The 25,540-nt window shown below is 39.8% G+C and overlaps 1 protein-coding gene across 5 annotated transcripts in view; it reads left to right on the forward strand.

Annotated features, from left to right (window-relative positions):
- Positions 1–25,540, forward strand: part of LOC122883571 (protein kinase C-binding protein NELL1-like) — a 279,566-nt gene that overhangs the window by 74,094 nt on the left and 179,932 nt on the right. For all 5 annotated transcript variants that reach the window (XM_044212754.1, XM_044212493.1, XM_044212666.1 and 2 more), the window contains exons 5-10: positions 4,364–4,460; positions 10,820–10,892; positions 11,439–11,521; positions 19,876–20,010; positions 21,747–21,849; positions 23,886–23,959. In XM_044212754.1, coding sequence (XP_044068689.1) covers positions 4,364–4,460; positions 10,820–10,892; positions 11,439–11,521; positions 19,876–20,010; positions 21,747–21,849; positions 23,886–23,959 — 565 coding nt within the window. The remainder of the gene's footprint in view (positions 1–4,363; positions 4,461–10,819; positions 10,893–11,438; positions 11,522–19,875; positions 20,011–21,746; positions 21,850–23,885; positions 23,960–25,540) is intronic.

The raw sequence follows: 25,540 nt of genomic DNA on the forward strand, positions 1-25,540 counted from the left end.
TGCCCAAGATTAAATGTAGTTTATTCAATTCAGTCGGTAAATCGGTGGAAACGAGGTGGCCTGGCAGCTTATTGAAGTGGACTGTCAACAAAATATGTGTTATGTAGTAAGATGTGGATTTATACAGTCTCCGCCATATGGTGCTTCCACAACAGGCCATAATGCAGCACTTTCCACATCTCAGGGTTTGTTCTTTGCTTCAGCCTCGCCATTTACATGAATAATGGCCAAGTCGCACCACACCTGCGTGGCTCTTTCTTCTGTATCGAGATGTGGGTCTCTCTCTCTCTCACTCACATTCACATATACACAGACACTGATAAAGGTTAAGAGGAGCACTGTAAAAGTGGAGCAGTGCTGCCCTATTTTACTGGTTATGGATGAAGTGATGGGTCTGGTTCATCTGGCTCCACTGTATCATGTATTCCCTGCAAACTACTCCACATCCAACAAGCTTTTATTGATTAGCAGATTCTAAGGGATTTGGCAAAGCACCACTGTTAATACCACATTAAAGTTATAATCCTTAAGATTTCAGTCCTGGTGTGCTTTAATACTACAGGTCCCAGAATTCTGGGGGCAGCCAACAATCCTTGTGCAGCTACTTTGTTAGCAGTACAGCACAAGAGCAATTGGTGTTACAGAGCAGCCAAACAAACTCATGTTGTGTTAATTGTAGCATGATCAACCCTGATCCTGATGAACATTTTGGATCTTTATTAATGAAAAGAATTAGACTTTTCTGAAAGCTGGCTTCTAAATCATAAACCAGGCCTGTCCAGAGAGCTGATAAGCCTTCTCCAGCAACCTCCTCTGTCCCATGACCTTTGCCGAACTCAAGTTAATACCGCTAACCAAACAATCATTTGCTGCATCCTCTGTGTCAAATGGTCATTCATTCACTTTGCTGTGTTCACATCATTCATTCATGGTTGCATTTGTCCGTTTGTGTTTCTAGCAGTTTAGTTGTTTATGTAGTCTAATAGTTATTGTCCTGTGTGTGTAGTTAGTAGTTGAGTAAACATTTATAAAACACTGGTTATTGTGTGTTTGCGTGTATGAGATATTCTGGTCACTGAACTCTGTAGCAACTTCAGATCGAGACTAAATTGATTATTGTTTAATTGATTATTAATTTATTAACTAATTTCTCCTTGTAAAGGAGTGGTGCCCTGTTTTAAAATGAAGTTACTGAGTTAAACACTGTTATTTAATATGAATGCTGATTTTATGCTGACAGCCGGAAGTGCGTGTAAACTTGCTCTTTCCTCTTACCAAAATTACGGTCATTGGATATGATTAGTTTAAAGCATTTAAACCTTTAATCTTCTACATAATAAAGACATCAGTTAATAATTGACCTTCCATCCTTCCATCACGCCATGAACAACTGCGATCTGATTTCATGCTACACTCGGCACAAGTAGTTTCGCACACAACAGTAGGGCATGGTGGAGTTGGTTACCTTGCTGAGGAGTTGCCTGCAGCTCTTCATCTAACAGATCGCTGTGGCTGTTCCTTGTTGTTCCATTGCTCCCTGCAACATTTAAAACTGATACGCTGTTAAAAATGCCCAAAATGACTGTTGTCTTGTCTTGTCGATGCATTTATGATGATCGCTGTGAGCACTTACCTCAGAGACAAATACATTGTGTGTCCTGTGACTGCTCCACAATAAAAGCCACCCTGTGTTTTGCTAGTTGAATGCTTTTAATGTGAACTAGCAGGAGAAGGAAATGTTCAGTTTGTATTAGTGGTAACTTAATGCAGTATTCAAAGGATATAGCTGAAAACATGTCAGCCATAAACATGATCCAAAATGCTGTTAGATTTCTTAAAACTAAAAAAAAGGTTTATGATTTTAAAGGGTCCCCCCCCTCCGCTGAAAACATGCCAACCATAAACATGATCCAAAATGCTGTTAGATTTCTTAAAACTAAAAAAAAGGTTTATAACTTTAATGGTTTATAACTTTAAAGCCCCCGTCTCTGAGCTTTAGGGGCAGAAAACTCAGAGACACCTGGACAAATTAAACCAAAACTATCTGCGTGGTTAGATACGACTATGGTGTGTGAGTTTTTATGATTAATGTAAAACGTCGTCAACACATCGCATTCATTCACATCTCTTCTATTCTCTGGGTTGTAAACTGTAGCTATTACTCATTGAATCCTGCACCATGATGATAGAAGAGCACTGTTAATCATACTATACATCATGTTGACTGGTGTATTTCCTCTATAATTAGCTGTTGATGGCTGCTTCCTGTGGTGTCAGACCATTCAAATATGCCTGTGATCACTTTTCTAATTGGCATCGCCGCTCTCAAATGTTCCCTCGGTGAAACTCTCACTCTTCTGCTGAGCTGACGAGAGGGGAAGGTGAGAGCAGCAAAGACAGAAAGGTTGGGCGAGACAAAATAGAATATAATCACATGACCTCTACATTCTCTACCGCAGTGATAGCTCGCCCAGCAGGTGTGAAATCAGACAGCTACAGCATAAACAGCATTGAGACACTGCAGCACTTACACATCAGCATAAACAATCACAAAATGTGTGCACATGTCAACATATGTACATATTTTTTAAATGAAATAAAAGAACATTATTCAGAAAAACACATGCATATAAAAAACAGACATATAATTAGTAATGTGTGGCATTGTTTTTCTCCTTTATAAGCATTTATTGGACATAAAAGAGACATATCAAATATTTATTTTGATGAATTGTGTTGTTGTTTTGTACGTTCTCTCACTGGAGGAAAGTTGCTTTTTTAAAGAACATTACCTTGTGGATATTTTTAGTTTCATATTTAGATTTTCCAATTTGCACTTTATTTAAAAGTTATACTTCTCTTGATTTGACAGTGATAACTTACTGTATATCTGTAATCATCACAGTGAAAGTTTCATTTGATCCTGATTGTATACTAATGTCTCAAAATAACTTTCTGACAGTTTATTAATGTTAAATACATGCAACATTTAAATGCAAATTAAAGCTGCATTATATAATCTTTGACAATTTAAAGCCAGAAAACACTCTGAAGAGCCTTAATACACTACTGTAAAATATACTACTGTATAATGTACATTATCTTATTAAGCTCGTATAGCTAACATTTTAGTAAATAGTCATTTAATGTAATTTAAAGTACACATGCAGAAGAAATATATGGGCATAAAGGCATCCCAATGGAGCCCATTTTCTTGCCACCTGTCAAATGCAATGTAATGTTGACAGGCATTGATTTAACCCCTCGCTGTACCTCTTGAGAAAAATATTTTACCTCCACTTTGTGCTGAGCAGGTAGCTTGTGTGAGTGGCCCATGCCGTTATAGGGGGGTTGGTGAGAGCCATTAGTAGTCAACCATATGTACAAGCAAATCAAAACCAAAAGATGCCAAAACCTCTGAAAGCTGCAGAGCTGCAGGGGTTAGCAGCACTAGCTATCTGTTCACATTACAGGGAGTTATTTCACTCAGTATTAATAACAAAAATACTGCTTAATGGAGCTGTGAGTATAAGCCAAAATCCTAAAAATGTGATTTACAGTGTGTACGGGGGATTGGTACGGTTGTATATCAAGACCAATCACCTGCCCAGCTGCTGACCTTTCTGGCTCACAAATCTCACTTGCTGTCTTCTACTCTGTTTTGTAAACAAACCCCACAACTAATAATAAGACATTTTATTATGCATGATGATTTATTTCCTCTTCACTTTGATACTACATTACTACTACATTGTGACTATTACTATTTTGATGTACAGTAAAGCCATATTGTTGAAGTCAATTGTTGAAGGCAATTCCTCTGTCAGAGATCAAAACATGTAATGCCCTTTCTCTGAGTGCATCTCTCTGCATGGGTGCATAGTGTGAGGAGGAGGAGGAGAAAATCTGACATTGTTCTCTGACATTCTCACAGAAGCAGATCGGAGCTCGCCAGCATCGTTAAGCCCACCTCAGTGCAGGAAAAAATGGTGCTGAATGACGCTGAGGATGTTTGCCTTGATAATGCCAAAGCCTGTTTGTGTCTGTGTCAGGAGTCGGGCAGTTAATCCAGCCTACATCCCAGGTCCAGATATCAATACTGTGTTAGAGAGCCGTGGGGCGAGACTGGCTGTCATGCTCGAGGAGAGCAGCCTCTGCTCTACACTCTCTGCTTCTCTTGAAGGGAGAGGGAGGGTGGGAGGGAGCGGACATGCACATGGTCTGTTGGATTTATTCTGGTATTCAGCTGTATTGGATCAGTGTTCCTGCCAGACCAGGACAAAAAGAGAAACGTGTTTGTGTTTGTGTTTGTGTCTGTGTCGTTATCATAACCAAACATCCTCTTCTGATTGGTTGTTGGCAGGATTTATGAGCGGGTGATAGACCCTCCTCAGATGGAGCTCACCCCAGGCAGTGGAGTGTGGCTAGGCCAGCACAGCCACAAGCATGGCCTGTTCAAGGTAAGACTCCACAGATGATGCACACACACACACACACACACACACACACACACACACACACACACACACACACACACACACACACACACATACACTTCCTTCACGCACCTGAATGTGTTTCACATTCAAAATCAACATTCATGATACAAAAATCATTCAACTGGTATAATTGGCCAGATTTGCAGTAGGCTGTGTGGAGGGAAACGAGACACGTGGAAGATACAAGAAAGAAGTACTATGCGCTCGCAGAGGAGCCGCAAAAAGCTCAGTGTGTGCTTTGAAAAGCTTATTCCCAAGTCCATTACAGTGTTGACGATTTTTAATCACTGCTCATTTTCTCAGGCTCCTGCATGCACTCGTAGCAGGGAGGGGACATGGCGGAGTGTCACCAAGACATGCACATGCTCTTGATATTCCCACTTCTCCTGCCCACCCGCCATGCAATCAATGGGCCCTTTATTTTTTCTATGTAACATATTGATTAGCCACCAGACCCTACTGTGGTGTAAATTATTCCTCCTCCCTGTGCTTTGACGCTATCGCTGCTGCACATCAGCCCACCATTCCTCCTCCCTCTACTTCCTCCTCCTCCTTCATCCCCTCTGCATCAAGACTTCAAGAAACTCCTTCTTCTGGAGGAAAGCTCTTGTCTTGAAAGACGCGGCTCCATTATCCAGATCCCTATTCGCAATTGGCTCATTGCTCAGTGTCTGTCTACCTTCCATGTGCAGGTAGCGTTCAAACGTGTTTGTTAGCAGCAGAGACAGATGGTGTGGAAGCGCACAGGCTTGTGTGAAGTGACGGAGGGAATTAGGAGATTCTCCCTTTACACTGGGATGAGTTGGCATGTCGTCTGACAGGTGCACTTGTAACACCTTGAATAAAGGACCTGTTGCTCAGTTTATCAGAAGGGCCATTTAGAGCTAGAGTAACCTAATTATCTCCTTCTGCTCATGCATATTTATGAGCCAACAATTATATTGGTTTGTTATACAAATATAGTAGCTTTGCTTTTTATCTAAGTCTCACAACAGAGAGAGAATAAAACATACAGGTGAATGTACAGCACCATACACCCACAGATACAAGAAAGAGGTTGGGATAAACTTCCAATCATAGCATGGCCACCGAAAATACCTATTTGTTAAAACTGTCCTTTGTCCTGGTCAACAGTTTAACCACATACTATCTACATAGGGAGCGGGTCCCCTTCCACAGAGGTTGCCATGTTGCACCGCCATGTTTCTACAGTAGCCCAGAACGGACAAACCAAACACTGGCTCTAGATAGAGCCGTTCACGTTTATTGCGAGCCACCGTAGTTTCTCCTACACACTTGGAAGGGGAGGGTGATGCGCATTACCAACATTAAAGAGTTTTACTCAAATCTTTAAGCCATAAAATTACAAATAAATTCAAAACTATTAGTAACTAGTTTCGGAAGTCTCTGTTCACTGTGCAGTTGACTCATTGTTTTATGTTTCATAATTTCATGTAGGCAAGACGTTTCCAGGGATAGAAACTTAGTGAAACTGGTGAATTTGCAGATTGCAACCATTTAAATACTGCTCGCCTCACCCTCCCCTTCCAAGCGTGTAGAAGAAACTATGGTCTTTTAGTCTGTAGTCTTTTATTTGGACTGGAAGCAGGGGGACACAACCAGCCTGGCTCTCTCCATCGTTCAAAAATACTCCTACCAGAACCTCAAAAGCTAATTAATTAACACCATGTATCTCATTTGTTTAATCTGTACACAAACAGAAATTTTAAAACAACAAGTTGTGGTTTTACACACACACAAACAAAGAAACAGATATGGACCGAGACAGACAGAGACAAAACATTGTTCAACTTTACATTGCTACTTCTTTGCTATTCCCTTCACACTTTCTCACTTGCTCCCTATTTTAACCTGCCAAAGACAAGGGGATAAACAGAGCCTACTTACGTCTTCTCATGTCAAAAGCAGAGAAGGGTAAAGAGCTTGTTGGGAAACGAGAGAAAAGAACAAAGAGGCAAGAGGCGAAGGAAAGGGAAAAATAGCCAAGAGCTATAGAAGTAACACTGCAGATGGAGATAGGAGGTGAAATAAAGCAGCAGCTGTAATCTATCCCATTCAGGACTCAGGAGTGGGATAATGATAAGACGAGCTAACTAGGCCTTTAAATAAAACATATTGAGCCCTTGCAATGGCTTGAGACGATCCTCGCCCTCGTGCCGCCTCCTCCCAGGAGCCTCTCCATCTGAAGGAGCAACTGTAATAAATTATCTTTATCTAGAATCCATTGTGCCAAGGATGCTGACTCCTCAGGGACACTGCAGGCTCGTTTGGAACATGGACAATGATGGAAAGCTTGAACAGGTTACATAAGGCAGCATGATAAAGAAAAAGCCAAACCTGGATATGAGTGATTCAGAGCTTAGATCTCTCACTCAGTCTGTCTTTTACTTTCCCTGTGTCTGTCTTATGTTTCCTCTGTTTCCTGGTTGTTTAAATGAGTTTGTTTATGCTTTGTTTGTGTCTTTCTGCTTTTTATTTCAACGTTGTACCATCCACAGCATACTTTTCTCCTCTGTACCTGGTGTGCTCGCTCTGTTCAACCCTGTATCAGTAGTACAGTAGTTCACCCTACTTCTAAAAGTAGAATGGGCAAAAGGAAACTCATGGGATGAACTGGAAAAAATCAGGAATGAATATGGAATAAATTTAAACTTCTTTATGAAGAGCTAAACTTTAAAAATACTGTAGATGTTTCCTGTTGATGCGGTGAGGCTCCTTATTTGCAGTAGTACTCAAGTACAGGGTACATTAACCCCTGAATGTACTATAATTCTACTGATACATAAGAAGCTCATCTGCTTTAATGTGTGTTTTTGCTTGCGGCTCAAAAAAAGAGCACTGTTTGTTTTCTTCTGCGTTGCACTGTAGCGGTGCGACTAACCAATCACAGCCCACTTCAAAACCAAGTGAAATTGATGGCTGAACATCTCAACTTGTTGTCTGTAGTGTGTTTGAGCCTTTAATACCTGCATGTGGAATTAGGCTTTTTTGTCACTTCAGTCTATTTTGACAGTCCATCACCAACACAGAGGTTGAAAAGAGCGAAATCATAACTGTCCATCAAAACGTTGTGTGGGATCAGTTGGTCTCGGAGCACGAAGATGTGAATAAGTTTGTTCTTTGGGAGATCATTGCCATCATCATTATCATATCTATTTAGTCTCTCCTCTCTCACACTTGTAAATTAGTGTTGTTGATGCTGGTTTAGTCCTGGGAGATGAACTGCAGGTGGAGGTAAAGTCTTCAGACCCTGCTAGAACAAGGAAAGGTCATGTTGTGCATAATCAAATTGAGAGAAAAAAATCGCAGGATAAAGCTTTACCCAGGATAATAAACCTCTGTCAATGTTGCCTGAAGGCAAGTGCTGGCCAAACATGTCGGGCCTATTATTGCTGTAATAAACAAGCAAACTGGGAATTCTGACTTTTTCTTCTGATTTTATCAGCAATAACCGTGAGTGAACTTCTGAACGTTTGGGGACACAAAGAAACAAATGATGCATGAACTGCACATAAGCATACACCTCACACACACACAAATACACACGTGTACCACCTGTGAGGACCCGCATTGGCTATGTTCATTCCCTTTCCCCAGCATGAACTATGCTATGTATGTTTGGAGGAAACACACAATCATCTGGAAAATCTCCTTTGTTGCCTTGTCTGTATGTTCATCCTTAGATCATCCTAAAATTAGGTGGTGTGGGGGCTATGTATAAAATAGGCTACATAGTCACACACAATGTGGATATGCCCTCACAACTCCTTAAGGCAGCATTAATTAACTACTTATAAAGTTGCTCTAGCTAACGTGATGTAAACAGTTGCCTATTTAAACAATAAATCTAGGAGAAAAGGAACAACATTAGCATTCATTTGAAGTTGTATTTCCACCTGATGAAAGTAAGTCCAGTGTTCCATTTTTTAGCTCTGATTTGGTCTTCACCAACTCCTGAGAAAAACATCTAGCTTTTTAGCTACTAGCTTATTCAGCTAGTCACTAAGTTTGTGTGTCTGCCATTTGGTACTGGCAGTTAGCGTACACTGGATTTGTCAGAGCAGCTATACTGAAAACAGCTACCTTCTGATGAAAGCGGTGGGACTGAACCACACAGCAAAACACAAAACTATGAGCTAAAAGAGGCTTAAAAAATCTCAGCACAGCTGCAGAGTTGGTGAGTTCATGACTTTTAGTCCTTTAATTCATTGCAGCACTTTACCACATTCATTTCAAATCCATTCATTTCAAATCCAATGTGCTGTTGTACAAAGACAAAACAATGGGAAATGTGTCACTGTTCTAACTGTACTGTATATGACTTGCAGCTGCGTAATTTGACTCGTCTTACCATGGGAGCATAGACATTATTCCTGAATAGTGCTTTTCAAACATACCTGTCATGGGCTTTGGCAGAGGCATGAAACAAATGTGTGCACATTTCTGCCTGTGTGTGTGTGTGTATGTGTGTGTGTGTGTGTGTGTGTGTGTGAGAGAGAGAGAGAGAGAGAGAGAGAGAGAGAGACTTATGGCTACACTTCGAATTACTTGATCATTGACAGTGATGTGTGGTCAGGACCCCTATATTACACCACTGGGACAGACATCTGTGATCTACACCTTCATTTTCATTCTGAGTGACACTGACAATCTCTTCTTCACCATCCACTGCTCACACAGCTTGTGTGTGTGTGTGTGTGTGTGTGTGTGTGTGTGTGTGTGAGTCCATTTGTTCTCAATCTGTGCTGCAAGCCTGTTCGCCTCAAGGCTCCCTCTCCCTGTGTCTCTGTGTGAAATAGAGGCAGGTGTTACTTGCATCCAGGCCAGCCAAATGCACTGTAAATGGATTTCACATACACATAAAGCAGAGACGAGTTGATGCCAACTGTGCTTGAGGTGGTGAATTCTAATGTCCTTGCAGCATGTTTTCTGTAGCCACTTTGAAGGAATGGTGAAATTATATTACCTCCGTGTGTGTGTGGGTACCCCAGTGTTTTATAAGTTCGGTTTTCCATTAGAGAGGGTGCTTTTTTCCAAGATTGTTCTCTGTGGTCATCATGAAGCTCTCTATTTACCAGCCCTGCACCTCTGGAGATAGCCTGTCATTCAGAGTGATTGACAGACAGTGTGGTTAAGGAGAGAACCCTATCGGTTATAGGCCATTTACTTCTGCCTATGTGTGAAGTACATGTGCTTCATTTCAGTTAGGAATGGATGCTGAATGAATAGTATGGTAATAGGGGTATTTTTTTAAACATCTGCTGTGGTGTTTTTTCACCATTTACAAAATGCAAGTACTTTCAAACCTAATCTTAAAATGAATTTCTGTCCTGGCCAAGAGAGAAGCCTTGGATAACAGTACATACATGTGATAATTTACATTCATTTAGGGGGCTGTTTCATTATCAGTTGCTGTTAGTCAGCTTCCAGTTTTCTAGAATTCAAGATATCCATGAAATTAGGCCAAGTTTAGATTTTGGTGCAGATTCAAGAATGTTTTAAAGGATTTCTGTTTGTAAATTACTGTGTTTAGTTGAATGTAGATCTGGGTCCAGATGCAGATTAAACATGTCTAAATCTTTTCTAAATAGATTTAGAGGATTGTGCAGCTTTGATAGAGTGAGTGCTCTGATATGAAAACACTCAACTTGCGCTTATATAAAGATATGTTCCTACTTACTTCGATTATAATCTATAGATACAGTAAATGCAGTTACCGGCATTCCTGTTTTACCCACATTTAAAAGTTATTTTTTGATGCCAATTTAAAGTCATTTATTATATTTTAAGCATTATTACATTATTTCTGCACACATGCTCCAAGTATCCTAAGTAGTTTGCTCTTGTTGACTAAATCACCAGTGTTTCAACTGAGCGCCAGAAACAGACGTGGTTCTGTCGATTCTCAGCGTAAAGTCTAAGACCCATTTTCCACCAAAATACCAACAACTCGCTTTGGGCTACCTCATTTGAATGAACCTCCCACCTGTGCACCCTGCGTTCTGTGCTGGGCACCAAAATACCACACAGACGGGCAAAGCAAATTTCATCGTCAGGAAAACATCAAACGGTCGCTGCGCTACTTGCACTGGTTGTTGGCTACCATGAAAATGTCTGTCATGTTTTCAGACATTAGATCAAATTTTTTTTTTATTTATTTAATCTTTATTTAATCAGATATAATAATAATAACAACAATAATAATAATAATAATAATAGATATCCCATGATCTTGCCAATCCATGTGTATCATTGTTTCTCTCTGTCTTTTCCCTGCACCCTTCCCTCTGTGTTGCCAGGGCATTATCCAGGATGTGAAGTTGATTTTCGCTCCCAACGGCTACATTACACAGTGTCCTAACCTTAACCGCAGTAAGTATCATGATGACACAGTCATACTTAGTGTCCCGAACACGCTCAGAGAATAATAGGGAAAAGAGTACTCTCCATTACTGTGTGCCATTATAAAATTGGACTGTAATGAGCTATGCGTCAGCTGGTGGTCACCTCTCCCCGCTGATCTGTTTCTTTTTCCTCTAATCCAGTAATCTTCATTTTGATGTAATTCAGATTCAGTGCAGCCTCCTCTTTCCTCGCTTTGTTTCTCCATCTGTTTACTGTCAAACAGATTAAGATACAAGGCCACCACTGTGACACTGCCTCTGCCACTGATCAATAAGGCATGTAATCACACCTTGTCACTTTATTATTGATACTAACACCAGCCACAAGCCTAAGACAAAGAGTAAACAGATGTGTGAGGCTTCCCTTTTGTTTGCTGCTGGCCACCATGAGCCATGTCCAAATAATCAGGCTAATGAAATATTTTTTTCTCTATTTATCTCCTGTCTAAACGCTCCCGTCTTGCTCTTCCTTCCCTTTTCTTCTCTGTTTTGGTGCTTACTTTCCTCCGTTGAGCCTGTCCGACCTGCAGCGATTTCCTGAGCCTGGTGCAAGGCATTATGGACCTTCAGGAGCTCCTGGCCAAGATGACCCTGAAGGTAAGAACAAGGAACAACCTCTCACAGAGAAAACTGCCACTGCCAGCTCACCAGACTGTATAACAACTTGGGAGAATGTATACTATACTGCAAAACCAGATTTATTGGTGTCACAAATGTTTAGTGTTTTTCTTTTATCTGTAAAGTTTCCTAAATATGCAAAATGTTGGCAACCATGTCAGTTAAAAGACTGTTAAATAAAAGTATCCAGTTAAAAGATCCACTAATACCCTTCCCAGTTGTAGCCTGACAAACAAATGAATAAATAAATGAAAATGAATAAATAACTTCCTTCTCCACAACAGCCAGAGACAGCTGAATCCTTTGATTTTGTTGCTGCCTTCATTGAAGCTTATTGTTCTTTCTCCTCTAAAGTCTGTATCTCATTTTTGTTTAATTTCAACAACACGGTGCCCGAAAAAAGATAGAAGTTATTGGGAAAAAACAAAAACAAAATGAACATGCACCTTAATCTGTCTTTAGAAAATATGATTATTCTGTCAGTTGTTATTGTCAGTGTGGTTTGAAGTGGTTTTAAAAGACTCATAAAAAACACAAAAGATATTAATGTTCATTTAAGAGGGAACAGCAAACAGACTTGGTCCCAGATGGTCCCATATTTTTTTTAATTTGCAGTTTGCAATTTTTCAGGATTAGAGTAATGAAACAATGGAACAGTTTCGACTTTGAATATACAGTTGCGTTGTAACAATGTGAATGTATGCACTATAGCTCCTTGAAAATGTAAAGTACTCGATTTTCGAGAAAGTACTGAAAGTAGAGTAGAGCTAGACCCTGTAAATAACAGTTGACAAAAAAAAACCTCAACTCAAGGTCCACTTACTCGTTTGTTCTGGAGCTTTTGACCATATTGCACGGTCCTCATCAGCAGATTGAGTCTGCTCAGTTGCCATGGAAGTGAAATTCAAAAAGACCTTGAGTTGCGATTGTTTCGTCAAAAGAAGAGCAGAGTTTTGCTGTTTGTTGAAAACCTTAACCTCAAATTTGGGGATTTTTGTGCTTTCATATCAGCTGAAGAAAGAAGGGAAGGAAGGAAGCAGGGAATTATCAAAGACTGTATATTTTATGGGCTTATATCATAATATTTGAGTCAGCAAAGTGACTACTGTGCTAACTCCAGGCGTCAGATAAAAGTCAAGTCAAAGTTTATTATAGCCCAATATCACTAAGCAAGTCTCAAGGGACTGTACATAAAATTAAACAATAATAACAATATTTAAAAAAAAATGTGATAAAAAATTAGAAACTACATCTAAAACAATAGAAACAAAATATTTGAATACTTGAAAAATATATAAGTACAACAATACACAGTATGCACATACAACTACTGTACATAGTATCATGTATTATACCTAGATACAGATGAAAAACAAACAAACACAAAAATGTGTAACATATAGTGCATATACGTAACCATGCGCATAAAACTGAATATAAGCTGGATAACCGTAGTTTAGTACTTAGGCACACTAAATGAGGTTGAAGGCTGATGCAAATAGATGTGTTTTGAGTTTACTTTTGAATGAGTCAACCGAACTAGCCTCTCGAATTTGGATAGGAAGACGATTCCAGAGAAGAGGGGCTTGGTAAGATAATGTCCTGCCACCTACTGATGTGACTAGAGGTGATAAGTAGGCTGGTGCAAGTCCATGTCATATTTTATGAGTTAAAAGTAGAATCTTGAAGTCAGATCTAGCATGTACAGGGAGCCAATGTAATGCAATAAGAACAGGGGTAATATGATCAGATTTTCTAGTCTTGGTTTATATACTAGCAGCAAGCCTTGATGAGATAAGTGTGTGAACAAGTCTTTCAGCATCAGCGGTGGAAAGAATGGGACAGATCTTGGCAATATTTCTTAAATGGATATATATGCAGTCTTTGTAATATTGTATGTTTTTCAAAAGAGAGATTTGGATCAAATAGGACACAGAGATTCCTAATACTAGGGCTCTGTGAAATTGTGGAATCAGCTAAATTCAGTGAAATCAATGAATTTGTTTCTAATCTAATTTGTTTTGGAAAAAGAACTACCATTTCAGTTTTCTCAGCAAAAAGAAGGAAGTTAGAAGGAAGGAAGTTAGATGACATCCATTGTTTGATTTCTGACGATTTCTGATGACAGACATCAGGCTTAATGGAAATGTAAAGCTCAGTATCATCTTCATAGGAATGGAAACCTAGTTTTTAACAGTCGATTAATATACCAAGCGGCAACATGTAAATAGAGAAAAGAATAGGGCCAAGCACAGATCCTTGTGGCACACCATAACTGACCTTGGAGTGGTCTGATGAACAGTTGTTATGTAAAACAAAGTGAGATCTGTCAGTTAAATATGATCTAAACCTGGAGAGAGCAGTGTCGGTGAGACCAATATAACTTTCTAGACGATCTAATAGAATGTGGTGATCAATCGTGTCGAATGCACTGAGATCTAGGAGCTCTAGTATTGAGAGTCTGAAGCAAGTAGTAAATCATTTACCACTTTTGTCAGAGCAGTTTCTGTGGTGTGGGATTTTCTGAAGCCGGATTGATGAGGTTCATACAGATTATTGGATGAAAGGTGATCTATGAGTTGCTGAGCCACTGCTTTTTCAAGGAGTTTTGAAAAGAGTGGCAGATTTGTGATTGGTCTGTAGTTGCTGATCAAATCTGGGTCCAGGTTATGTTTTGTAGGAGTGGCCTGATAACCCCTGGTTTAAAAGATGAAGGCACAATTCCATTAATAAGAGAGCTGTTTATTATCTGTAATAATAGTGTTCTGAGAAGTGGAAAAAGGTCCTTAATATGTAGTCTAGAAAAAAGGACAAAGTTTCCCTCTGAAATGTGATGGAGGAAAACATCAGTGCATGATATATCATTTCCCTTCTCATATGGTTTTCCTGATTAATCACAGTCTGATTGAGAAACTCTGTTTACATGTCATCAGAATCAGAAATACTTTATTGATCCCCGAAGGGAAACTCTTTTGTTAAAACAGTTTACTATCACGTCAGGGCACACAGGAATATAAGTACTGAGCAAAAAATATAATACACTATAATACAGGTCAGGAAATAAATTAAGTACCAAGTGGGTATAAGTATAAAATTAAAATAAGTGTGAAGTACAAAGTGGGTTTACCAGTTGATGATATTAATATGGTATAAAGTAATAGTGCATGAACTGTCAAGTTAAGTGTAGCTTATTAAGATTATAGGATATTGCACAACAGTAATAGAAGTATGAATAAATATCAATAAATAGGGAATTTAAACTGAAAAGAGTATATTGACAACATTGGCCGCTATTCTCTGTTTAATCACAGATTATGGGATTAAGACAGTTTATTTATTTATAGGTTAGTAAGACATAATTATCTTACCTAAATAGTGACCTTCACTTATTGAAGTCAAGATAAATGTGACAATTTATCACAGTATACCTTTTATTGACCAGTCTTCAGTAGAAGCCACATCTTTATTAGCATATCCAAGGTAGGGACAATATGTGATATAACTGCTGTATATATATTGTTTATGTTTTATATTGTTTATATAATTGTTTATTTTATCATTTATAATTTTCCTGCCCTGCTGCTACTGTCATTTTTGAATGCTAGAGGTTAGTTTTTTTGGGTAGCACACAGACACACACACAAAGGCCAAATATATTCAGAGTTCAGAGAGGTGTTAGGAAACGGTGACTGCATCATGACAACAGGAGGCTTAACAGGGAATGTGCATTCTGCCATGGAGCCATGGGAGAGAGTTTAAACCAAGACTAAACATCTGCATAACTATGTGTGTGATTGACTTTGTGTGTGTGTATGTGATTGAGTGTGTGCCTTTATGTGCATGAGTGAGTGCTATCAGGTGGGAGTGAATGAAGCAAGGACATCTCAGCAGGCGCACGAGCTATAGAATAATTTTCGGTGTAAATAAGGGTGAAATGAAGAACATTACCCTACCGCTGTGTCATCGCCTCCTCCTTCACATGAACACACCTCGACCTATTGCCGCCTGTCCTCATTGCTCATACAAGTCGCAGCAGGGAGGATGCAGTCAACTTCAGTGCTAAATGGCCTTTCTTCCTTCATGCTGAAGAAGAGAATAGAGGAATTCAGCATGAGGTGAATAATTGCTTGGTCCTGAGTGTGTGATGTGGGGTGTCAAGGCGAGGTGAGATGACAATAAGCTCCGCTGTGTGTGGATTAGCATAGCAGCATTTGCATGTATTATACCTGCGTGTTTGTGAGAGGAAGCACAAGTATGTGTTAATGCCCAAACATGTAGAAATAGCTCAATATCACTTTTTTTTCTGATACTATAACATGGAGTATCAGTACTAATACCAATCCAATATAATTTTTTTGCGCTTAAAAGGCTTGGTTCACCCCAATTACAAAAAACTTATTTGTTGTTCAGATATCGGTCTCGGAATTTTGATCGTGGTGCTCACAGAATTGAAAAATTACATACTCACAATCAACAGCAACATCTCCTTCTAGAATGAGTGTCCCTGAATTATCCACAAACCACTTTGTCAACAGATTTTTAAATTACATTCTACCGTAACCAATAAAAACGGTTGACAACACAGTCAGAGACAGAAACTGTATCTCAAAGATTCTGAATTCTGAAGATAAAGCATGGCTAGATACTGCTAGAGGTAAGTAGGTATTATGGGTGAACTGATCCATTAATACTTGGATATCGTCCAGTGACAATCATCTTCAGATTTTGTGATTTTTGGGTTTTCAAATAAACTCCTCCTTTATGCAAGGGAGCTGCTACATATTCTGGGCCCTGTGAAAACAACTTTCTTGGGGCCCCACAACTGTAAATTACCCTTGCATGTTCCAGTCTCCCTGTTAATCTCTAAATTAATCTTCCAGATAGTCTCCCGCTCATCCTACAAATTACACTAACAAATCCCTTTAAAAACTCATTGCATTATCTCAAAATGAATTGTCACAGAGGCTCTTTTTCTAAGTTAATGGGAAGTTATCATTTTGGAGATACAGGGTTTTCACAGAAGAGTAAGCTTTAAGTAAGCCATTAATGTACACTTTACTTAGGATAGCTATCTGAATAAATGATGCATAACTTGTTAAATACTCTCATCCATTGTTGCTGCAGTGGTTTCCCTCTCGTGTATTCCAATGAAAGCTGCTTTGAGTCTATCCAATGCTCTTAGTAATAACAGAAGATTTGGGGTCCATGTGTCAGCTGTATAAATATGTTTGTTGTTACTGGTAAGTTGGCCACAAAAATGCTCCCTATGCTCTTACAATAACTAATCCAGGGTGCTAATTGTCTGTGTTTACTTTGGATTGGACTCCAAGACAAGCTTTTAGAGGATTTATAAAAAAACTGAACTTTTGTTGGATAGTGTCAGGAGGCTTGCGCTGTGTGCCCTAATATATGTTGTTTTGGCAAAGATGTTTCTCGAATCCCTAAAACTGAGGTTGCGAGTGTAAAGTTAGCATGACCCATAGTCAGAATGAACACAATTATCAGAATAAAACTGGATTCATAGTTCTGTTATAGTCTCTGTTACGCTGTATCTACGAAGCGCATGCATATAGCTGCAGTAGATACACTGTAGCTAACGTGTGCTTCCTCAAAAATATACATCAGTCTAGTGTTGCAGTATCAGCAGGTGAAATCCAATGCTGAACTGAACTGCTGTTAACCCCTTGCGTAAGATTGCGTAAATCCAGTTTAAGAAGTAGGTTGATGCAGAATTTTCCTTTAATTCACTGAAATTCTTGTACAGATGCACAACTATTTTGCAAATTAAATTTCAATTTGGCAGTGTGTATGAGGCTCATGATGCTCAGTTGAATGTCAAAATCCCAACCATGGAAAGCGGGTTGGTCATTATACATTTCAGGATTTTTCTTTGCTTTCTACAATTCTGGTTTTTCACGTTCCTTCACTGCATTTGTATTACATTATTTAGGCTGACTTTGGAAGAGAGAATGATTCCCCTGCTCGCTGCAAACCCAAACACATCATTACCATCAATTACACTGTACATACATCACTTATACAAAAACATTTTAAGATGCACTTCAAAATTGCCATCAGGTTTTGGAGTCTCATTGTGCGTTTGTTTCATTGTTACAGCTATAATATGATAATTACTTGATGGCAGACATCCCAGATCTGGATTACAAAACAAACACAATCTGATTAATTGCTCGTTGGCCCAAGACTGACTGGTCCCCAGAATTTCATGGAAATTCACTCACTTTGACATACCCCATGCACCTTTTCCCTTTCCCTCCTTCATTTGGACTTTGTCTTCAGCTGTTTTATTATTTCACTCATGTTTCTCACCCTCATGTATCAACCATAGGAGATACATGCCTATTAGCCTCTGACTCCTTTGTGTGGTATCATTGTGCCATTTGATGCTCATGTTGTACAGGAAAGGTATTCCTCTGTGGTGCCTTAAGGCAGCCTCCCAGCCTTTGAAATTGCATTTCAAATATTTTGTTTAGGGCTTTGACAGGACACATCTCTACCGCTCACAGCTCTCCAGCAACCAGCCGGGACTCCTCTAAATAAAGCAAAAAGCCTCCGTGACATCCAGCATTTTTCTTTTTTACTGAGAAGCCTTTATCATTTTGCTGCGAGTCCTCTCTTTCTGACACTGTGGCCTGGGCAGGTCTCAGAAGAGCAGAGGGGGCGGAAGCAGAGTGGCAGAGCATCCTTGAGTGTCTTAAGTGGACCTACAATTTCTGAGTTGACCTACGCTGCTCAGATCAATTGGACCTTTTTGAATTCCCCCACCTTTCAAACAGGACAACTCCTACAGCCAGCTACTACTCAAGGCTGTAAGTGAGCTTTGATAGATACAGTGGGCTATTTTGTAGAGAAAAATAACTCATTACTGATTTACATGATACTACTGTATGTGGCTACTTTTAGTGATATCATGGAAACAAACTATCCAATCACATTGCAGAGTTTGCATTGTGAGTTGTTGCTCACAACATTACAAAATTATCTGTTGGTTCAACAAGATGACAGATTATTAACGACTTTTCTCCTTTGCTAAAATATCAATGTGTGAACCCTTCCTGCACCTGATTGGATGACTCACTACTACCAACACTATGTCCTATAGTTAGAATCAAAACATTGCACAAGAATTCATTTATAACTCATTTTGGGGCGTCCTGGGAGCTCACCTGATAGAGTGTGCGCCCCGTGTATAAGTCTTTACCGCAGCGGCCAGGGTTTGAATCCAGCCCGCTGCCTTTTACTGCAGGTCATTCCCACTCTCTCTCTCCCACATCTCCTGTCTCTCTTCAGCTGTTCATATTAAATGAAGGCAAAAAGCCCCCCAAAAAATTTTTAACAAATAAAAAAAAATGTAAAAAAAGTTTATCTCAGATTAGGGTGATCATAGTTTAGCTGAACTTTGAGTTGAAGTGAATCCCATCTGTGTTGCACAATTTTGATTAAAACCCAGGTCAGTTTAATGATTTAAAACAAAGTTGAATATTAGTCTAAACTTCCTATAAACTGTTAAGTTAAACAGAGATAACAGAGTTTAAAAACGTGGAGCAACAGCGCTGATGAACTAATCCAACCCTGTCTCCTAATTAGATTTACTGTATATACTACTAATTGTCAGTACTAACTGTATCCTTAATCAGACGCAAAGCTCAGGATATGAACCCCAGTGTCAAAGTCCTGTGCTTTGTACGCCCTCAGTCCACCATGACGTCCTCCCACGCGACTTCCATGTGGTACATCAACGTAGTACTTCCTTCACCGGAAAAACATTGGCTGTGAACATAATCCAGGCAGCAATAATGTTTCTTACAAAACACATTTGACAAAATACATTAGTAGTATATGAACATAATTTCTAAAAGACAGGGTTGTTAAATCCTGATTTAAAGTTAATCCTGGTTGGTGCAACCCACCCTCTGTGCCCCTTTCTGTGACACTGCCTTATGACACTTTTGTCAAAGATGCATCCCTTCTGTCGAGAGACAGTCATGGAGAGTGTTGAGCATGAAATAAGCTGAAGAAGAAGGGCTGATCAGTGTGTAGGAATGAAAGAGGGGTGAGGCAGGATCGGGCCTGCCAGTCCTGTCGGTCATTTCTCAGTAAATTATAGCCTGAGGTCTGGAGCATGAGCTGAATGATGATCAATCATTATTCTATGTACCCTTCTAATGAGTGGCTCCCAGTGGAGCAGCTCTCTGTGAAAACCGTCCAGAGCACGCCAGAGGGCGAGAGGGCGGGGTGAGGGGTTAACCTGCGTGCGCACTCAGATATTTAATTTAGTTTTGTGACTCTGGTGATTCTGTGCTCATCCTCAGTTGAACTACGCCGAGTCCAGGCTGACCCAGCTGGAGGGCTGTCACTGCGAGAGGACCTGCGGTGCCAACGGCCTGGTCTACCGGGATAAGGAGCTTTGGGTGGAGCCCGAGAACTGCAGGAACTGCGCATGTAAGGTGAGTGTCACCCTCATCCTCACAATCAAAGAATAAGGCACCGGCTTTCAACTATCACACTGTAAAAAATCTCCATTATATCGAGTACTTAGATCTATTTTTGAGCCCGGAAAGTATTATTTTCTTTCAAGTTAAAAACATCTATCGCCGCAAGAGGATTATTCCAACCTGTTTTCAGTACAATTCAACTTGTAAAGAATTTTGTGGAAATTTGTGTCAGTATCTTGAGCGGAAGCAAAGTTTATTTAACCCCTTAGTGCCCTTTTTATTTTCCCTTAAGTAGCTTTACTGTCAGTGTCTAATTCTTTTTCTAAAGTATTTTTGGGAACTTATGCCTTTATGGTGACAGTAGATAGATGACAGGAAATGAGAGGAGAGAGAGATGGGGAATAAAAACGTCCCCGGCCAGACGTGAACCAAGGATGTTGAACATCATGGTCTGTGAACCCCTAGATCACCAAGGCAGTATCATATTCTGTATCAGCTTGTTTCAGCTCTCCATTGAAGCTGTATGATGTTTACACTGAGTGAAATATTCAAACCAAAGACACCATGTTTTTATTTTCCAAAAAAAAAAAAATTGAAATAGGTTGAAATTATCTCACCAAATCCAGATTTTTCAACTTTTTAAAGAAAATAAGTAGAATCTTGACACTCAGTAGACAAGAGTGATCATATGAAATCACATGAAAAATAGTAGTCAAGGGAAAGTGTGTACACGAAAAATGTAAATGACAAAATCTATGACAAAATAACCTCTGGAACACTTTCAGCATCACAGATTGATAATACATAACAGTACTGAGGGTAGATTTTTTTTCTTTGACGGAAAGTCACTACAACCCTTATTTCCTCCACTATCAACACTTCCTTAACGTGCCTTCCCATTAGACCTCCCTATTTCCCAGCCCCTGCATCATCTCTTCCTGCCTCTTGCCCGCCCTCTAATAAGTGCCCCCTAATAAGCCTCCCTGCCTGTACTAATACATAGGAGCCAGACTTTGAAATTTGTTGAATCAGGCCATCCCGGGCCCTGGGGAATTAGACTTGCTGCATCATTGCACATCAAGCACAGGGTGGAGTTTAGTCGGTCTGATTTCCTCCAATGGACATGCCATTAACTGATAACCGCGGCGTCCTGGGGGAACCATTTCCGATGACTCATGAAATGAAGAGGCACTCGCACACAGAGATATCAGCCTCAAAAATGAAGGCAGTCCTTCAGGGCCTGAATAACTACCTGCTGTCAGAAAGCCGCTCGGTTTCAGTATACGCCATCCAGCGCTCGAAGATGAATCTGTTGAATCTGTTGTATGACATTATAATTAGTTTTTTTAATTCATAAATATGATAGCTTTCAGTTGAAGGTGGGATTATGAACAGTTTTGGGCTGGTTTGCATGGTGTTAACACTGCAGGAGCAATAGCCATTCAGGGTTGGGCTATACTGTAAGCCACATTGGATGAAAGCATATCACACTGCATGTGTTATATATGTTAACTGTTGTTGGGTTGGGGTAAAGAGGGTGTTTTTTCCAGATAAACATATAAAATTCCATGAATGCTTGTGCAAATGTAAATTGAGACATAGAGGGAAGTAGGAGATATGTGTTTAGTGTGGATTTTTTAGCAGTGCCAAAGGCAAAAGCCTTGTGTTCACCGTGAGCGTTGGAGTTTTGCTTCTGATATTTGCATGTTTTTGGTAAAAAAAGTTTAAAAAAAATCATTTTCTTACAGAATGGTGTAGTGGAGTGTCGCAGGATTTTCTGTTCTCCAGCAAACTGCACAGAGGACTTGCTGCCTGTACATGTTAATGGGACTTGCTGCAAGAAATGCAGACGTAAGTATCAGCAACACACATTTAGATCAACCAAACCTGTGAAAATTCCCATCTACAAAAATACCTAATAATACCAAAAAAGGGCGTTGGTTTGCATATGGACAGTGGGGACATGTCCCTCCCTTGTTCGCATTATGTTTGGAGTGAAGTCATATTAGATCATTCCGAAGTGGCCTCCCAGAGGCAACGTCAAATTCTTGGCTGAGATACATGTGAATATTGCAGTGCTTAAATTGTAAATCAGGAGGTCCCGGAACACAGAGAGGGTGCTGTGCAGGCCAGGGGGAGAGAAAAAATAACGGAACGCATCAGAAATCTTGTGTAAGGATCACACTTGACAATGCCTAGATGCTAGCTGTTAAAACTAAACAAAACTGTCATCACAAAGCATTATTTACATTTATTAATCAGAGCATTCACAATAATCACTCAAAATCAGCAGGGGGAGGAGCGTAGAAACAGCTGTTTCTCTCTCTCTCGTTGACTGCCCCTTCACTTCCCTGTCGTTTCCCTTCTGTCTGTGGATTGCTGCTACAATGGGGGGAAAATGGAATCAGGGCCGAAAGTTCTATTTACAACCAAGAAAAGCAAACCATACTAAGTAACGTGCTCCGTCTGTCTGTCTATCGATCTCCTCCGCTTTGTTTCTGACCTACTGCTTTGATGAAATTTAACATTCAATTTGATTGTCTTTTTGACATTTAGGGCTAAGGGTATCCTAATTCATATCGCAGTAACATTAGCTCAGGTGACGTGCACAAAACACACGCTTCAGGCTTCACCGCGCGACCTGACCTCTCTCTCTTTTTTCTTTTAAATCAGATTTAAAATGCATCCAAAATAGGCAAACAAGCGATTTACGAGTAACTTCAATGGGAAATAAAAGAGTGACAGAACAGATAACATTAAATATTCCACAAAATATATTACAGATACAGATTTTGATAGTGACAAAGGAGGTGCCGGTGGGGGGCTAACTTATGTTGTGACCCTGCCTACACTATTTCCAGTCCTTCCTGCTTTCCGCCAAGAGTACATTTGTGGTTTTAAGTTTGTTTTTTTTTGTTTTTTGCAGCAGCAGTACCCCGTAACAGTGACATGCCACCTTCTGTTCTTTGCTAGTGAGAGGAGTCATTATTCGCACGACCACCAAAGTTCACTTGCCAGGAAAATATAGGTTGTTTTATGCATTTGTACAAATGGCCAGTGATGTTGTTTCTGACAGTCCAAAATACAAGCTCAGCTTGTTTGCTGCACAGTATCCTATTTCATGCTTTTGAGGTACTACTATAACCAGAATCACTGTAGATACAAACAAGGGGGCTGTTGTTGGCAGAGTAAACTATCTGCCAGAGCAAAGATCACAGTAGCCTGATTCTCTTGGAAGCTGAAATGGAAGCACTATTTCTAGTATAAAGCACACAGGGGTCTGGTAACTGCAGACCCACGGACACTGTGTCTGTCTTGCTATACTACAAAAACACTAAATCCCTGAAGTATAGTTTGTCTTTGAATAATTCCAGCGCTCCTCTCCCTCCCTCCATCCCTCCGCTCGCTCCTTCTTCCTCCTATTCCTCCCCTGTGAACATCAGAGGTCTGGCACAGACGAACGAGGGAGTTGTGCTCCAGAGCAGCGCTCCAGAGCTGCGACTGAGCGCTCCACAGTCCTGTACCCTGGAGAGGAGAAAAGCAGGACTTCATATCATATGCTTCATTTTCTATTTCTGCTATCGCCAGAGGAATATGCAGAAGGGACTCCTCTGTTGTATTCTTAATGCGCTGTTACACTTCCTTTCCGCTTATGCACACTAGCCAAGAACAACTTTGTTTCTAATGGAATTAAGTATGCAGAACTTCAGGCTGGAAACTTTTTTTTTTTTCGCAAGCAATCTCAAAAGCATTTTTCGCTATTGCTGAATGTACCACAGGAGCTGATAATAGCTAAAGAATTATTCTATTTCTGGTATTTCACAGTTACTGTACTAAGTAGAGTGTTATTAAAGCAGTTATGTTCTATTTTTTTTTTTTGCTCACAGCAAAATGTATCTACATGGGCCAGACCTTTTCTGAAGGCCAGCGCTTTTTATCGAGGAGCTGCAGGGAATGCAAGGTAACAGTTCTTCCTATGTTGTACAATTCTTTCTCCATCATTTAGCCTCTATACTGTGCAATCAGATCATAATGCAACACTTCTCCTTCAGCGTAAACATGTAATGTGTGTGTGTGGTGGACTGCTCAGTGTGTTATTCAATTAGCTAGCAGGCCTTATTAGTTTTCCCTCCCTCCCCCAATCTGTTCAATCTGCCTTTTTTCTTCTCTCTAATGGCAAGATAGCCAGGTAATTAGAATAACTTATGAACACAGCACCACAAAGGCCTGATTTGAACTGGAGCTTCATCAGTGCATGGATTATAATTAAAGTCATTATTCCAGTTCAGCATATAGCAGAGGTGAGCTTTCTTCACTGAGAAGCCATTTATCTTTAAAGACACTATTTTAAGAAGAACATTAGTGTTTTATGCATGTAATTGCTTACAAAGAGCCACACAGTGGATTCCTGGACTCATTATTAGCCCTCAGACACCTCAAAACATCCTTAATATTGTTTGTAAGCTTTGTTTCGAGCAATTACAGCCATCCTTTACTCCTGGATGTGAACGCTGCTAAATGACCAATTTGTGGACAAATTATTTTTAGAAGGGGCCCGAAAATGTTTTATCTTTATGCTTTTAGGGGCCCCTAGTGTTAGCGTCTTGGTCCATGACAGCCCATAAATCTCAGGTGTATGTTTCAGCATGTGTGTTTAAGTATGTGAACAACATATTTTCTTCTGTGGTTTCTGCATGTCAGATTTAGAATAATGTCTCTGGTGAGTACTGATTCGCTCTGTAACCTTCCTTCTCCAGACCATCTTTCTGTCCTCTCACACACGTCACAACGTGAGAGGTGGGAAGTGGGAAAAGCAACAATGAATATATGCATTGACATATGGAGAGAAAAAGCAAGAGGAATGAGAGAGCGCGAGGGCCACATTCATCTATTTATGGATGATGTGTGAAATTAAACTGATGGTCTTAACTGTGGACCAGAATGATCAGTGTTAATTTAAAGGTCTATATTTTTATTTGGTGGTGTGTCATCATTTCTATTTGTTATGATAACATTTTCAACCTTATTAATATGTTATGCAGAGAAACTATGGTGCAGCCACTCTTCTTGACAACTTCACAACATCTAAATTTCAGCCTCCAGCATGAAAGTCAGATGGGCTACACAACCAGCCACTACTCCAATCTCCATATCCTTACACACTACTTCCTGCATTGGCACCAGACATTGTCATTGCATGTACATTGTGCGCTGTAAAATGGACCAATATGAACATAATTCCAAAAGATCCTGGGCTGAGTGAGTAACGTGTGGTCTGACAAGTTAAAACAAAAGTGAATGTTAAATGTTTGACCCAGGCTCTATGCTGTAAAAGTCCATGAAATTTTACATAACTACTTTAGGGCTCATGCACAACTTAGCCATATTATAGCCAAAGTTGTGCATGAACATAGTTTTACAAAGCAATTGATGATTCTAATGTTTTTTAACCTTTTATATTTCCTCCAAATAAATGGTTTAGATAATATGGTAAAAATAGCACTTTGTTTAAACCCTGTCTGACCTCTTGTGTTGCTTGTAC

The sequence above is a fragment of the Siniperca chuatsi genome, linkage group LG1, assembly GCF_020085105.1.
Source record: "Siniperca chuatsi isolate FFG_IHB_CAS linkage group LG1, ASM2008510v1, whole genome shotgun sequence".
Lineage (NCBI taxonomy): Eukaryota > Metazoa > Chordata > Actinopteri > Centrarchiformes > Sinipercidae > Siniperca > Siniperca chuatsi.